The sequence below is a fragment of the Littorina saxatilis genome, unplaced genomic scaffold, assembly GCF_037325665.1.
Source record: "Littorina saxatilis isolate snail1 unplaced genomic scaffold, US_GU_Lsax_2.0 scaffold_305, whole genome shotgun sequence".
Taxonomy (NCBI): domain Eukaryota; kingdom Metazoa; phylum Mollusca; class Gastropoda; order Littorinimorpha; family Littorinidae; genus Littorina; species Littorina saxatilis.
In genome coordinates this window covers 96,546-114,500 of record NW_027128038.1, presented here as the reverse complement: position 1 = coordinate 114,500, position 17,955 = coordinate 96,546, and the positions used below count along the sequence as shown (strand labels likewise).

General features: G+C 42.7%; 1 protein-coding gene across 1 annotated transcript in view; it reads left to right on the top strand.

The window, feature by feature from the left end:
* The window catches only part of LOC138956407 (neurogenic locus notch homolog protein 4-like), a 41,687-nt gene that overhangs the window by 6,943 nt on the left and 16,789 nt on the right, over positions 1-17,955 (top strand). The window contains exons 6-11 of the mRNA XM_070327772.1: positions 671-742; positions 3,531-3,608; positions 4,272-4,406; positions 9,039-9,110; positions 10,051-10,128; positions 10,791-10,925. Of these exons, the coding sequence (XP_070183873.1) occupies positions 671-742; positions 3,531-3,608; positions 4,272-4,406; positions 9,039-9,110; positions 10,051-10,128; positions 10,791-10,925 (570 nt within the window). The remainder of the gene's footprint in view (positions 1-670; positions 743-3,530; positions 3,609-4,271; positions 4,407-9,038; positions 9,111-10,050; positions 10,129-10,790; positions 10,926-17,955) is intronic.

Here is a 17,955-nt window from a genome sequence, read left to right as displayed (position 1 = left end):
AAAACACCTGCATGCCCGTACACGCACACACTCGCACACAATAACTTCTAAACCGTTGACGACGTACGGTTGTATCAGTAAATGGACTGTATTGGTGGTCTTGCTGTGAGTGTGAGAATGTGTGTGTGTGTGTGTGTGTGTGTGTGTATGTGTGTGTGTGTGTGTGTGTGTGTGTGTGTGTGTTTCTCTCTCTTTCTCCCTCTCTCTTTCTCTCTCTCTCTTTCTCTCTCTCTCTCTCTCTCTCTCTCTCTCTCTCTCTCTCTCTCTCTCTCTCTCTCTCTCTCTCTCTCTGTTTGTATGCAAATCTCTGAGTAGCTTCCGCGGCTCTTAAACCAAGTATTTAAGTTATTGCTGTTTTTACAATTAGTCAAAACTTGACTAAATGTTTTAACATAGAGGGGGAATCGAGACGAGGGTCGTGGTGTGTCTGTGAGTGTCTGTGTGTGTCTGTGTGTGTCTGTGTGTGTCTGTGAGTGTCTGTGAGTGTCTGTGAGTGTCTGTGTGTGTCATTGTGTGTGTGTGTGTGTGTGTGTGTGGGGGTGTGTGTGTGTGTGTGTGTGTGTGTGTGTGTGTGTGTGTGTGTGTGTGTCTCTCTCTCTGTTTGTATGCACATCTCTGAGTAGCTTCCGCGGCAAGTATTTAAGTTATTGCTGTTTTTCTGTTGTTGCAGAGGCGAAGGTAGGAACACCTTGTGACGATAGCACGCCCTGTGTGGCAGGGTCCACCTGCGACACGACATGCAGTAAGTACTCGTCACGTGTGATTGCGGAGAGAGGTTTATGACAAACCTCAAGACACAAAAAATCAAATGAAACAAAACGTTGTGTTTCTGATCAGGGGAACGTGTCACGTGTTGTGGTCAGAAGAGGCCTAATGTAACCATAATTATAAACCGTACTATATTTATGAGGTAAAATACTACCCTGGCCATTCCGAATACAGCCAGATCGATCGTAAGTTTGAAAGTGGTTTCATGATATTTGCAGCGTCCCAAAAACTGTTGGGGAATTAAAAGGACACACACACACCCACACACACACACTCACACGCATCCACACACATGCATCCACACACACACACACACACACACACACACACACACACACACACATACAAACACGCATGCAGGCTCACGCGCGCACACGCAAACACACACACACACACACACACACGCGCACACCCCCCCTCACACACACACACGCACAATTACTCACGCGCGCGCGCACGTACACACACAAACAAGCAAACAAACATTCAGGAGCGGATCACACAATTTTTAAGGGGGGGGGGGGGGGGGTCCAATTTTTTTTTAGCGACAGAACGACGACGCGAAGCGTTTAGTTGAGGGCCTTTTGCGCCCAAACGAACCAGAACATTTTTTGATAAAACAAGGAAAATGGAGTAATCGGAGCCATCATTGTTTATTTTCTTCTTTTTATATTTAGTCAAGTTTTGACTAAATATTTTAACATCGAGGGGGAATCGAAACGAGGGTCGTGGTGTATGTGCGTGCGTGTGTGTGCGTGTGTGTGTGTGTCTGTGTGTGTGTGTGTGTGTGTGTGTGTGTGTGTGTGTGTGTAGAGCGATTCAGACTAAACTACTGGACCGATCTTTATGAAATTTGACATGAGAGTTCCTGGGTATGAAATCCCCGAACGTTTTTTTCAGTTTTTTGATAAATGTCTTTGATGACGTCATATCCGGCTTTTCGTGAAAGTTGAGGCGGCACTGTCACGCCCTCATTTTTCAACCAAATTGGTTGAAATTTTGGTCAAGTAATCTTCGACGAAGCCCGGGGTTCGGTATTGCATTTAAGCTTGGTGGCTTAAAAATTAATTAACGACTTTGGTCATTAAAAATCGGAAAATTGTAAAAAAAAATAAAAATTTATAAAACGATCCAAATTTACGTTTATCTTATTCTCCATCATTTGCTAATTCCAAAAACATATAAATATGTTATATTCGGATTAAAAACAAGCTCTGAAAATTAAATATATAAAAATTATTATCAAAATTAAATTGTCCAAATCAATTTAAAAACACTTTCATCTTATTCCTTGTCGGTTCCTGATTCCAAAAACATATAGATATGATATGTTTGCATTAAAAACACGCTCAGAAAGTTAAAACAAAGAGAGGTACAGAAAAGCGTGCTATCCTTCTTAGCGCAACTACTACCCCGCTCTTCTTGTCAATTTCACTGCCTTTGCCGTGAGCGGTGGACTGACGATGCTACGAGTATACGGTCTTGCTGAAAAATGGCAGCTACTTGACTATATATTGTATTTTCGCCTTACGCGACTTGTTTTTATATTTAGTCAAGTTTTGACTAAATATTTTAACATCGAGGGGGAATCGAAACGAGGGTCGTGGTGTATGTGCGTGTGTGCGTGCGTGTGTGCGTGTGTGTAGAGCGATTCAGACTAAACTACTGGACCGATCTTTATGAAATTTGACATGAGAGTTCCTGGGTATGAAATCCCCGAACGTTTTTTTCATTTTTTTGATAAATGTCTTTGATGACGTCATATCCGGCTTTTCGTGAAAGTTGAGGCGGCACTGTCACGCCCTCATTTTTCAACCAAATTGGTTTAAATTTTGGTCAAGTAATCTTCGACGAAGCCCGGACTTCGGTATTGCATTTCAGCTTGGTGGCTTAAAAATTAATTAATGACTTTGGTCATTAAAAATCTGAAAATTGTAAAAAAAAAAAAAAAAAAATTTATAAAACGATCCAAATTTACGTTTATCTTATTCTCCATCATTTGCTGATTCCAAAAACATATAAATATGTTATATTCGGATTAAAAACAAGCTCTGAAAATTAAATATATAAAAATTATTATCAAATTTTTTTTCGAAATCAATTTAAAAACACTTTCATCTTATTCCTTGTCGGTTCCTGATTCCAAAAATATATAGATATGATATGTTTGGATTAAAAACACGCTCGGAAAGTTAAAACGAAGAGAGGTACAGAAAAGCGTGCTATCCTTCTCAGCGCAACGAATACCCCGCTCTTCTTGTCAATTCCACGGGCACTGCCTTTGCCACGGGCGGTGGAGTGACGATGCTACGAGTATACGGTCTTGCTGCGTTGCGTTGTGTTCAGTTTCATTCTGTGAGTTCGACAGCTACTTGACTAAATATTGTATTTTCGCCTTACGCGACTTGTTTAGGCTTGAGGGGGGAGAGAGAGAGAGGGAGGGAGAGGGGGAGAGAGAGAGAGGGGGGGGGGGGGGGGGAGAGAGAGAGAGAGGGAAGGAGAGAGGGAGAGAGAGAGAGAGGGGGAGAGTGAGAGAGGGAGAGAGAGAGAGGTGGAGAGCGAGAGAGGGAGAGAGAGAGAGGTGGAGAGCGAGAGAGGGAGAGAGAGAGAGGGGGGAGAGCGAGAGAGGGGGGAGAGAGGGACTACAAAGGTCCTTTTTCTTTGCAGGCGCATGTACGCGTTCGTGCGTACGCACGTTTATGTATGCATGTGTAACTTTCTTAGTACCCATTGTTAAAGCTGTTTTCTTTGTGTTTTTGCAGAGGTGAATGCAGGACAAAGTTGTGCGGGTGGCCTCACCTGTGTGACAACTGCCACATGCGAAGGTGGTACGACGTGCAGTAAGTACCCGTCCCATGTGTTTTGCTGAGAGAGACGATGCTACCTTTTGCTCTACGCCCTCACGGTAAAACCATCCGGGGCTTACTCCTGGCTGAGAGAGGCATATGACTGATTCCAATTAAGGCTGGAGTCTACCCCTGAGAACAGGAAGTAGAATTACAATACGTCTATCGCACTAATGACGTGCACCAAATTAAACACACACAAAAACGATTATAGTGAACGGATAAAAATCAGGTATTTCAGCTCGAAAATGGAATGCGTGTTTTTTTTCTGTTTTGGTTTACACAATTTTTCAGTGGGGTTCTTTTGCTAAAGTCTAATACCCCCATACCCAAGTTTCATAGTTTATCTTTAAAATAAGGCTTAACGCTTTGTATTGTTTCTCATAATCAGTTGCTTCGCAAAATCAGTGTTGCAAACGGATCCGAAAGGGTTTGAGGTACCCCGCAGGCTGTCTGTGAAGAGTCCTTTCTCGATTGTACCCCCCCCCCCCCCTTCTCTTCTTTTTCTTGAACCCGATGTTTTAGAGTCAATCGTTGTCCTTTGCCTTTACCAAAGAGGGTTTGTCTACAACGACTGTGCCTCAAACTGGACAGACGACAGTCGCTGTGCCCCACAATGTGCCACTCTCACACCACTGCTACATGTTTACTTTGCAGAGATTAAGGATGGACAGACATGCCCTGCAGATTCCACTGACTGTATTGCCCATGCAACCTGTCACAGTGATGGAAGTTCTCTCGAGTGCACCTGTGGCGCTGATTATACTGTCAACGGAGACAGTACCCAGTGTGGTAAGATTGCATACGCCTGTTTATTCTACATACGTGAGAGAGACCACTCATGAGATAGAAATATTGTTCAAACCACACGTGTGTATATCATGTAAATGAGGTCATGTAAATTGTGAATGAATGCAAATGCGCGAGCACGCTGTCATACGGAAACAAACAAAACTCCAACTGTAAGTTCCCTCCACTGTATTAAGCAGTTATGACAACATACACACAAATACAAACAATCATGAACATAAAGGTTATATACTCAAAAATCTGGTACTCACAATTTTGTAGCAATAAAACACCTAGAGATGACAATCTCGTACAATTGTGCTAGCAAAACTCTTTACTCTTCAATCAGGTAAAGAAAAACAAACGGTCCGTGACCACATAGGCGCACGGTATCTAGTTTAAGTGTAACGACTCACGGCTCTTGTATAGTCCAAAAAAATCACCGTCTGCTCTGGCTACTCAATATTCCTTATCTTAAGTTATCAAGTTCTTGTGGACATATTTTAATTCTGGTCCTACACAGAATCACACAGCTTCTATAGCCGTACACTAGGAAATGTATTTCTACTAAATCCTCTTACTGGTGACCTCGGTCTACTCAGTAATATCGCCCAGTGACCTCTAAGGTCCAACCATATATACGGGCACAACATAACCGCGCTCTAACGTCTTGAGATCCCGTCGAATCTCCGCTAGGCAAGTCAATAGGTAAGATAATACGGCGACTTCTCAGATCCATAATTGCCGTCATCTGGTCGCTACCTCCCTGTCTGACCGGTTACATGACGCACTGCACAACACAAATAGCGGATATCTTGTCTTAGATATCTGTCTGCTATGTTTAAAGTTACAGTGTTAGTCGATTCAACTTATGCGATAAACATTAACGATACTCAAATGTCTATTCCATTTACCTTAAAAGTGCTTTACGCGGGTTTCCTTCCTCCCGGTCGATTCCTGTATCAGACCCCTCTCTGTCGCTGGACAGTGGTCAAGTGTAAAGCTATCTGCGTTACGATTCACAAAGTCAACTCTGTCAGTGAGTGAGCTGACTTCACAGCACGTGCTAGTCACTTTGCTGTGTCACACTAGTTTCCCTGGTTAGCCGCTTCTAAAAAGCGTGGAGGATATCACTGTCAATATTGCTGGTTAGTATATTCCGTGATTTCCTTCACATAAAACAAGTCACCGAGACACACGTCATTATGGAAACACTTTTTCGCCTGATGTTTCCGCTGGAAGATGTTTTAGAACTAACACGTCACGCTACGTTTCCTTGCTTTTTTAGATGTTGAATAGCTCGCTTTCGTTCGCAGTTCAATATTTAAAAAAGCAACTCGTGTAAATCTGGTAAGACACAACAAGCCACGTAGTATTCTCCATTAAAAACACCTGCATGCCCGTACACGCACACACTCGCACACAATAACTTCTAAACCGTTGACGACGTACGGTTGTATCAGTAAATGGACTGTATTTGGTGGTCTTGCTGTGAGTGTGAGAATGTGTGTGTGTGTGAGAGTGTGTGTGTGTGTGTGTATGTGTGTGTGTGTGTGTGTGTGTGTGTGTGTGTGTGTGTTTCTCTCTCTTTCTCTCTGCCTCTCTCTCTCTCTCTCTCTCTCTCTCTCTCTCTCTCTCTCTCTCTCTCTCTCTTACAACAGTTAGTAACGATTCCAACAAGAGTTACAGCTACCTCATCTACGCTTATAGACCATATCTATGTGTCAACTCGAGCTAACATTATTGAAACCTCAGTTCCAAGTTTTAGCTGTAGTGATCATTTTCCAGTGTGCCTCACGTGGTCGAAAAAAGGGGTTAGAATCCCAAAACGAAAACATAAATTTATAACATATAGGTTATTTTCAAAACTTGATCAAGATTCATACCTTTCGGAACTCAGTTGTACAGATTTTGCAATGATCTATAATTATACTGACCCCGACGAAGCATTTGATTTATGGTACAACTTGTTTATAAAAGTATATGATAAACATGCACCATTTCGAACCTCTCGTGTGCAGCAACATCCCAAACCTAAGTGGCTTACAGACGACATTCAACATGCGATTGATTACCGCGATTTTCTTAAACGAAAGGGAAAAGAAGAAGAATACAGAAAACAGAGAAACAAAGTAACGTCCATGAAACGTGCAGCTCGTAGAAAGTATTACCGTGAGCTCGCTGCATCCAGTTCAAAACAAAACTCAAAAGCCATCTGGAAGGTGATCAACCAATTATCTCGTAAAGATACAGTAAAATCTTCCGTTATTGATATACCTGCTGATGATCTGAACATTCATTTTACTTCTATTGTTGACAAAATAATTACAACTGATAGATCGAAACAGAATAATCTGGACAAGTTGAAACAGTTTTGTGATTCAAAAAATATTACCCATAATTTAGACATTCCTCTGCTATCTGTTAGCGAAGTCTTCCATTATCTGTTGTGCTTAAAACAAACAGGTACTCGTGGTTTGGATAATCTTGATGGGAAAATTCTGAAGTTGTCTGCCCCTTTTATTGCAGAATCCCTTACATATGTTTATAATTTGTGCCTTGACAAATCCTACTTTCCCACCAAATTAAAGGAGGCGAAAGTAATCCCGCTATTTAAATCAGGTAGTTCTTCTGACCCCGCCAATTACAGACCAATCTCAATTCTTCCTGTTTTATCAAAACCACTTGAAAAACACATATTTACACACTTGACCACTCATTTGAAGAAATACGATCTTATACATTCCAACCAGTCAGGTTTTAGAGAAAATCATTCGTGCCACACAGCATTAACAAACCTTCTTGAAAGTTGGCTTAGTAGCATTAATAATAATCAACTCTGTGGTGTCTTATTCGTCGACTTTGCTAAAGCTTTCGACGTTATTAATCATGAATTACTATTAAGAAAATTAGTTGAATATAGAATGTCACCCCAAACCTTATGCCTGCTCTCCTCTTTCTTAGCTGGGCGAGAGCAGTCTGTCTGCGTTAATTCAACCGTATCCAGCAAAAGACCTGTGTTATACGGGGTTCCCCAGGGCTCTGTCCTTGGACCACTACTCTTTTCCCTGTATATTAATGATCTTCCTCTTAGTATTAATGATGACTGCGAACTCTTTGCTGACGATACGACCCTACACACTACTGATAAAAAATTAGACAAAGTTTATTCATCGTTGCAGAACAGTGTAGATGATCTCATTCATTGGACGGAGTATAACCACATGAGTCTTCACCCTAAAAAGACCAAATACATGTTAATAACAACAAGACAAAAGAGACAAAACATACGAAACAATCCTCATTCCATATTAATTGGTAACGACGCAATAGAGGAGGTAGGAGATCATAAAGTTTTGGGAGTAAATATCGATAATAATTTGTCTTGGGCCCATCATGTTCGGTCGGTATGTAAAACAATGTCCAGAAAAATATATCAGTTAAATAGAATTAAACACTTTCTAGATCAGCACTCAAGGTTATTATACTTTAACGCATATATACAAACCATCACAGATTATTGTTCAACCATCTGGGACTCTGCCAGTGCTAATATTTTAAAACCATTGTATAGTTTACATAGGCGAGCGCTGAAACTAATTTTACTGAAACAATCCAGTCTTGTATTTGATGATTATAAGAAACTTAAGATTCTCCCACTAAAACAAAGATTTAAATTAAATGAAGGCGTGCTCCTTCACAAAATACTTTCCGGCCGTGCACCACGAACTTTCGTTGCAAACTTTAAAGTGAAACCAAACCGAAAGTTTAACGTCCCAATTCCAAGGATAGATCTCTTCAAATCAAGCTTAGCCTATTCTGGTAGCGTCCTGTGGAATTCTCTCCCGGAATTTGTGAGAGTCCCAATGAGTCTCAATGCTTTCAAAAAACACCTTTCACTGTATTTAATGTTAAATTACGAAAAATCACAGTGATGGAAGACTTCGTTTGATTATATTTTCATTTGTCCAAAGCATCAGTGTTCATTATATCCACAAATAAACACTCAAATTAATAACACATTTACTCATGCATGTGTATTCAGCATTGTTTTCACTACGTTACATATACGATGCTTTATATTTGTGTATAATATGTAATGTGTAAATATTCATATGTTGTTGTTTTTCTCTACCTTTTTTTCTACGTTAATATCCGTGTAAATATGTGATTAGATTAGTCCCCTCTCTGGGCGAGGGCTGGTTGAAAAAAAGCTCGTTGTATTGCTTACGCCACAACCCTCGAAAAATAAAATTTGATTTGATTTGATTTGATTTGATCTGTTTGTATGCAAATCTCTGAGTAGCTTCCGCGGCTCTTAAACCAAGTATTTAAGTTATTGCTGTTTTTACAATTAGTCAAAACTTGACTAAATGTTTTAACATAGAGGGGGAATCGAGACGAGGGTCGTGGTGTGTGTGTGAGTGTCTGTGTGTGTCTGTGTGTGTCTGTGTGTGTATGTGTGTGTCTGTGTGTGTCTGTGTGTGTCAGTGTGTGTCATTGTGTGTGTGTGTGTGTGTGTGTGTGTGTGTGTGTGTGTGTGTGTGTGTGTGTCTCTCTCTCTGTTTGTATGCACATCTCTGAGTAGCTTCCGCGGCAAGTATTTAAGTTATTGCTGTTTTTCTGTTGTTGCAGAGGCGAAGGTAGGAACACCTTGTGACGATAGCACGCCTTGTGTGTCAGGGTCCACCTGCGACACGACATGCAGTAAGTACTCGTCACGTGTGATTGCGGAGAGAGGTTTATGACAAACCTCAAGACACAAAAAATCAAATGGAACAAAACGTTGTGTTTCTGATCAGGGGCACGTGTCACGTGTTGTGGTCAGAAGAGGCCTAATGTAACCATAATTATAAACCGTACTATATTTATGAGGTAAAATACTACCCTGGCCATTCCGAATACAGCCAGATCGATCGTAAGTTTGAAAGTGGTTTCATGATATTTGCAGCGTCCCAAAAACTGTTGGGGAATTAAAAGGACACACACACACCCACACACACACACTCACACGCATCCACACACATGCATCCACACACACACACACACACACACACACACACACACACACACACACACACGCGCGCGCGCGCGCGCGCACACGCGAACACACACACACACACACGCGCACACCCCCCCCCTCACACACACACGCACAATTACTCACGCGCGCGCGCACGTACACACACAAACAAGCAAACAAACATTCAGGAGCGGATCACACAATTTTTAAGGAGGGGGGGGGGGGGGGTCCAATTTTTTTTTAGCGACAGAACGACGACGCGAAGCGTTTAGTTGAGGGCCCTTTGCGCCCAAACGAACCAGAACATTTTTTGATAAAACAAGGAAAATGGAGCAATCGGAGCCATCATTGTTTATTTTCTTCTTTTTTTTTAGGCTTGAGGGGGGGAGAGAGAGAGGGGGGGAGAGAGAGAGAGGGGGGGAGAGAAAGAGAGGGAACGAGAGAGGGAGAGAGAGAGAGAGAGGGGGAGAGAGAGGGGGAGAGCGAGAGAGGGGGAGAGAGGGACTACAAAGGTCCTTTTTCTTTGCAGGCGCATGTACGCGTTCGTGCGTACGCACGTTTATGTATGCATGTGTAACTTTCTTAGTACCCATTGTTAAAGCTGTTTTCTTTGTGTTTTTGCAGAGGTGAATGCAGGACAAAGTTGTGCGGGTGGCCTCACCTGTGTGACAACTGCCACATGCGAAGGTGGTACGACGTGCAGTAAGTACCCGTCCCATGTGTTTTGCTGAGAGAGACGATGCTACCTTTTGCTCTACGCCCTCACGGTAAAACCATCCGGGGCTTACTCCTGGCTGAGAGAGGCATATGACTGATTCCAATTAAGGCTGGAGTCTACCCCTGAGAACAGGAAGTAGAATTACAATACGTCTATCGCACTAATGACGTGCACCAAATTAAACACACACAAAAACCATTATAGTGAACGGATAAAAATCAGGTATTTCAGCTCGAAAATGGAATGCGTGTTTTTTTCTGTTTTGGTTTACACAATTTTTCAGTGGGGTTCTTTTGCTAAAGTCTAATACCCCCATACCCAAGTTTCATAGTTTATCTTTAAAATAAGGCTTAACGCTTTGTATTGTTTCTCATAATCAGTTGCTTCGCAAAATCAGTGTTGCAAACGGATCCGAAAGGGTTTGAGGTACCCCGCAGGCTGTCTGTGAAGAGTCCTTTCTCGATTGTACCCCCCCCCCCCCCTTCTCTTCTTTTTCTTGAACCCGATGTTTTAGAGTCAATCGTTGTCCTTTGCCTTTACCAAAGAGGGTTTGTCTGCAACGACTGTGCCTCAAACTGGACAGACGACAGTCGCTGTGCCCCACAATGTGCCACTCTCACACCACTGCTACATGTTTACTTTGCAGAGATTAAGGATGGACAGACATGCCCTGCAGATTCCACTGACTGTATTGCCCATGCAACCTGTCACAGTGATGGAAGTTCTCTCGAGTGCACCTGTGGCGCTGATTATACTGTCAACGGAGACAGTACCCAGTGTGGTAAGATTGCATACGCCTGTTTATTCTACATACGTGAGAGAGACCACTCATGAGATAGAAATATTGTTCAAACCACACGTGTGTATATCATGTAAATGAGGTCATGTAAATTGTGAATGAATGCAAATGCGCGAGCACGCTGTCATACGGAAACAAACAAAACTCCAACTGTAAGTTCCCTCCACTGTATTAAGCAGTTATGACAACATACACACAAATACAAACAATCATGAACATAAAGGTTATATACTCAAAAATCTGGTACTCACAATTTTGTAGCAATAAAACACCTAGAGATGACAATCTCGTACAATTGTGCTACCAAAACTCTTTACTCTTCAAACAGGTAAAGAAATACCAACGGTCCGTGACCACATAGGCGCACGGTATCTAGTCTAAGTGTAACGACTCACGGCTCTTGTATAGTAAAAAAAATCACCGTCTGCTCTGGCTACTCAATATTCCTTATCTTACGTTATCAAGTTCTTGTGGACATATTTGAATTCTGGTCCTGCACAGAATCACACAGCTTCTATAGCCGTACACTAGGAAATGTATTTCTACTAAATCCTCTTACTGGTGACCTCGGTCTACTCAGTAATATCGCCCAGTGACCTCTAAGGTCCAACCATATATACGGGCACAACATAACCGCGCTCTAACGTCTTGAGATCCCGTCGAATCTCCGCTAGGCAAGTCAATAGGTAAGATAATACGGCGACTTCTCAGATCCATAATTGCCGTCATCTGGTCGCTACCTCCCTGTCTGACCGGTTACATGACGCACTGCACAACACAAATAGCGGATATCTTGTCTTAGATATCTGTCTGCTATGTTTAAAGTTACAGTGTTAGTCGATTCAACTTATGCGATAAACATTAACGATACTCAAATGTCTATTCCATTTACCTTAAAAGTGCTTTACGCGGGCTTCCTTCCTCCCGGTCGATTCCTGTATCAGACCCCTCTCTGTCGCTGGACAGTGGTCAAGTGTAAAGCTATCCGTGTTACGATTCACAAAGTCAACTCTGTCAGTGAGTGAGCTGACTTCATAGCACGTGCTAGTCACTTTGCTGTGTCACACTAGTTTCCCTGGTTAGCGCTTCTAAAAAGCGTGGAGGATATCACTGTCAACATTGCTGGTTATTATCTTCCGTGATTTCCTTCACATAAAACAAGTCACCGAGACACACGTCATTATGGAAACACTTTTTCGCCTGATGTTTCCGCTGGAAGATGTTTTAGAACTAACACGTCACGCTACGTTTCCTTGCTTTTTTAGATGTTGAATAGCTCGCTTTCGTTCGCAGTTCAATATTTAAAAAAGCAACTCGTGTAAATCTGGTAAGACACAACAAGCCACGTAGTATTCTCCATTAAAAACACCTGCATGCCCGTACACGCACACACTCGCACACAATAACTTCTAAACCGTTGACGACGTACGGTTGTATCAGTAAATGGACTGTATTTGGTGGTCTTGCTGTGAGTGTGAGAATGTGTGTGTGTGTGTGTGTGTGTGTGTGTGTGTGTGTGTGTGTGTTTCTCTCCCTTTCTATGTATCTCTCTCTCTCTCTCTCTCTCTCTCTCTCTTTTTCTCTCTCTCTCTCTCTCTCTCTCTCTCTCTCTCTCTCTCTCTCTCTCTCTCTCTCTCTCTCTCTCTCTCTCTCTCTACTGTGTAGTGTGTACAAGTGCTAATGTGTGCTGAACCGACAACTTGAATTGCGGCATCCTCTGCTGCAGTTGTCAGCATGGAGAACAATGCAAAACTGATTCGTACTACCGACCCAATTCAGAACTCGACACGAGATGTTTAATTAAGTATGGGATAGGGAACAACGTGCCGGCCAAGATGACTAGTGTTATTACTAGGTCTCGCATGCACAAATCACTTGAAGTGATTGAACTGAAAAGAGACCCTAATGAAATAACTTTTAAAAGCAACAGTAAACTTCTTCCAGTTTGGAAAGCTGTGCTGCGACCTTGTTAGTTTACGATCCCAGGGCTATGAAGCAACCTGGGAGGATTTCTCAAGGATTGAAAAGAAACTACACCCAGTCCATCATGACTACGACGATTCTGAGTCGCTAACTGTGGTGTCCTTCCCTCCAGATGTTGTGCAGACGACAGTGCGTCTGTACAGTGGTGGTCACAAGCTACTTGTGATGCACATCTACGCCACCAACACAATACTGGTACAGGGAAAGCAGTGCATCGCGTGGGTGAAGGACGAGTTCCAACGCCTGCAGGCTGTTGTCCACATTATGGCCGAGCTGTCCTCCGTCACCACTGAGGCCGTGACCACAGCTGTCAAGGACGTCACCCTTGTCCCCCCTCCACTTACTGCTGGGGACAGCGGTACCAACACCGACAACTGCAATGCTGAAACTGACACCTCCGCTTTCAGCACAGCCCCCACTGTCAGTAGCGAGGACGGTACCAGTACTACTAGTGTCAGTGGTGTCGGGGCGGCTGCTATCACCAACGGCAGTGCCGATCCAGGGGTCAGCAGTGCTGACAGCGCTGCTATTGATGACGAAGCTTCCACGGGTACCACTGACAGTACCAAAACCAACCTCAGCAACAATGAAACGGACACGGCATCACTTCTGCATCTACGGGACACGCTAGACGCACTGGTCACCGAATTCCGTGACTACAAAGTGCAAGTGTCACGCGAGTTCCGTGTCATTGAACAGCAGCATGAACGAAAGCTGCTGGATTTACAAGAACGTCAAGAGGCCAGTGACAAAGAGACAGATTCTCTCCGCAAACGATGTCAGTCACTTGAAGACAAAATCAAAGAACTTAAACGTTTAGATAAAAAGTCCATCCGTAATGAAACTTCGCCCAACCACCCGCAAGCAGACGACCGTGACGTCTCCGGGCAATCTGATGCGAAGCCAATTCAGACATTGATCAACAATGGGCGCTACGCTCAACCCTCGGGTCGCTCCACCGTGCCAACTGTATCCTTGGACCGGACAGTGTCTGATACTGGGTCGCCGCCCACCTCCCCGAAGCAGGAAAGAGTTTACAATGCTCTTCTGTCAGAGAAAGACTATGTGCCCCATACACCGACATTGCGTCTCCCCCCGTCATGTAAGACATTACTGATAGGAGACTCAAACCTGAAACACATAGACAGGAGACGGCTAGACAGATCAGGCCAAACACAGATTAGAACATTTAGAGGAGTAAACATAGCACAGCTAACACAGATTATTTGTACAGGAGCTATCTTCCCACAAGTAGGGAAACTTCTCCTAAATGTTGGCACTAATGACTATGGGGCTCAAGATGTTTACATTGTACAGGAGTACAAAAAGCTATTAGAAGCCATTGCCACCCATTTCCCCACAGCCACAACGTTTGTCGCAGCCATCCCACCGCAGAGTCACCACAAAAGGAATGAAAAAATCTCCAAGATAAACAGTGAACTGGCAAACATTTGTGGAGAGAACGTATCCTTTCTGTCTCTGACGTCCGTTTGGAAAAGGGACCAACACGGGAAGATACACCCTGGCCTTCTTGCGGACAAAGTCCATTATTCCGCGAGAGGACTGTCATTGTTGCTGCGAGAAGCAAAAGCGGTGCTTTATGAAGCAAGCACTGACACTAAAAAGGAACACGCATCCTACGCCAGTGTGACCAAACAGAACACAAGAACGTCGCCATCTGAACAAGGCCTGCAGCAACCATCCCAAGTCGCCCCTTCTAACAAGGCAGACGAGCGACAGCACAGCGACCAGGACCAGCGCAACCAGAAGCCTGCTGCTCGTCCGGCCCCGTGGCAGACTCTGCATACCCAGGAGCGGATGCAGCGGCCACCACAGCGACACCCGTCAATCGGACAGCCGCCACTCCCCATGTGGTTGCAACATCAAGCAATGAGTGATGAACCTGTGAGTCACACTCAGCACATGCCCCCATCACCACATATGCCTTTCTCATCAATGTATAATCCCTACTATCCTCCATTCCCTTACCCACCTCCCATGTACTATGCACCTGGCTACCCTGCTCCTCACAGACAATATGGAGCGCCCTGGGTCACCCCATCGTCACACTTCACCGCTCCCTGGGCAAGTAGCCCTCAAGTCGCTTGACACCTGCCATGATCTGTTTAACGAGAGTAGAGTAGTGTATGTGTGTGTGTGTTTGTGTGTGTGTGTGTGTGTGTGTGTGTGCGTGCGCGCGCACATGCTTGAGTGTGAAAGAAATAAGTGAGAGAGAGAGAGAGAGAGAGAGAGAGAGAGAGAGAGAGAGAGAGAGAGAGAGAGAGAGAGAGAGAGAACGAACGAACGAACGAAGGAACCAACTTTATTTTTCGAGGGTAATGGAGTAGATACAGCAAAGATCTTTTTTCATCCAGCCCTCGCCCAAGAGGGAATTAACTAAGCAGTGCATAATATTAAAGCAGAAGAAGAAGCAAAGCAAAAACATAAAAACATGGTTATTAAATCAGACAAAGAGAGAAAGAAAAAAAGAAAAAAAATGTTCATAGCATACATGCCAACATGGTCATTGGTAATGGTATACATTAAAACACACACTTTGACACACACGGTCACATGCACACAGACACACACAGACATACATGCACATACAGACACACACGCACACACACACACACACACACGCACACACGCACGCACACACACACACACACACACACACACACACACACACACACACACATGTACACATTGTACACATAATCATAATGTATGTGCAAAATCCATGAAGAGAACAACGTAAACAGAGAGAGAGAGAGAGAAAAAAAAGAGAAAAACAAAAACAAAAACAAAACAAAAAAACTTAACTGAAATGAAATGATTATACTAGTAGATCTTCATGTACTTATCAAACAGCAGTACCTGATCGAGGCATTAAGTGCCACACGACGATGAAAGCATATATACAAAAAAGTATGTCTTCTAAAACTGGCAACAGAAAGTGGCTGTCTGAGAGAGACTGGTAAACCATTCCACAGAAATGGACCTGAATATGCCAGACTAGTTTTATACAAGTCAATTCTAGGGAGGGGAACATTTAGTTTCTTCGTGCGGCTTGATGAAGTCTCAGTTAATAATATTCTTTTAGTTAAATAGTCTGGTACACGTCCAAGAACTATTTTATGCATAAACCTTGCCTTGTTAAACGCTAGTCTGGATGAAAGTGGAAGAATTTCAGCTTTTTTGTAGTCATGATTAGAGAGGGTGCTGTTTTTCAGCAGAACAACTTTTACTCCGCGTCTGTGCAAAGATTTTAGGGGTCTTAAAGCTGCATCACTTGCAGAATCCCAAAGGGTTGATGCATAGTCTATTCCAGACTGCACATGCGCTTGAAAAAATGTTCTGCGCGCATCAAAATTTAGAAAATGTTTAATCTTTGCAGACTGATGAACTTTTTTTGCTGTAGATTTACATAAGTTACTTACATGAGGGCCCCATGTTAGATTGTTGTCAATAGTTACACCCAAAATTTTGTGTTCACTAACCTCGTTTATCAGCTGACTATCAACAGAAATGCACTTCTTTGGTTCCGACATGACTTGTCGTTTTTGACGCGTAGTAATTAGCATATACTTTGTTTTTTCTGGATTGAGAGACATGTGGTTTAAATGCGTCCATTCTACAGCATCATCGACACACTTCTGAAGCGTGTCGACTACCGAAGTAATATCATCACCTGAGGTATGAATAGTAGTATCATCAGCTAGCATATCACACTGTCCAGAGGATATGTGTAATGGTAAGTCATTGATGTAGACAGAAAATAATAAAGGTCCGAGGACCGAGCCTTGTGGGACCCCATATAAAATTGGCATTGCTTCAGAGCTCGAACTGTTAAAGGTAACTTTTTGTGTTCTTCCCGACAAAAAAGAGGCTATAAAAGTCTGTGTGGGCTGTGGTAGTCTATAAATGGAAAGTTTCCGCAAAAGGAGGGCGTGATCAATAACATCAAATGCCTTTGCAAAGTCCATAAACAGTGCTCCACATAACTTATTAGAGTTGATTTTTGATAACCAAGAGTCCACCAGTTCTGTCAGTGCCGTATGGCACGAGTGTTTAGGTCTAAAACCAGACTGAGTTTCATGAAACAAATTGTTTGATGTAAAGTATATCATAATATGGTCATTGACATGTTTTTCCAGTAGTTTTGACAATACTGGTAAAACGGATATCGGTCTAAAATTTGAGGGATCTGTTTTATCACCTGCCTTAAAGAGGGGGATCACTTTAGCTTCCTTGAAAGCTTTGGGATAAACACTTTTTTCAATACAGAGATTGTAAATATACGTTAGAGATTCCGCTATATGTGGGGCTGATAATCTAAGAATTTTGCTGTCTATTTCATCAGTTCCCTTTGTGCTACTTTCTTTCAAGTGAGTTAGAGAATTATATACTTTGGAGACTGACAAAAAAGGTATAACTTGTGCCTCGTGTTTAATTTTGGTGTCACAGTACTTGCGCAAAATGTGTAAATTGTTTTCATCGGATTTGTCAGTTTTTATTACTTTACTTGCAACTGAACAGAAGTGATTATTAATTTCATCTGGCGAAATATCGTTTTCGTTCCATGATGTGGTCTTTACACATTTATTAGTTAAAAGATTAATGGCTTTCCATGTTTCCTTGGAACTCTTGCCTTTCTTAAGAATGTTTTCGAAGAACTGCTTTTTTGACTGTCGAGTCATATACTGACATTTTGCTTTCTGTGTTTTGTACTCTTCAGATTGGCGGTCGATCCGGCATAGATAATCTCGGTAATGTTGGGCTTCTATAATTTCAGGATTGATCCACCCTGGCCGATATGAATACTTAATTCTTCTTGACCTTTTAGGTGCATGTTTATCTAAAACTTCGCGAAATGTAGAATACCATGTTTTTAAAGCGTCATCAGGATTGGTCTTGTTATATATCTCACTAAACGGTGCAGAACGCATGTCTTCAAGAAAAAGTACTTCATTAAACTTAGCAAATGACCTGTACGTGAGGACAGTATGACCAAGCTTAGGAATTT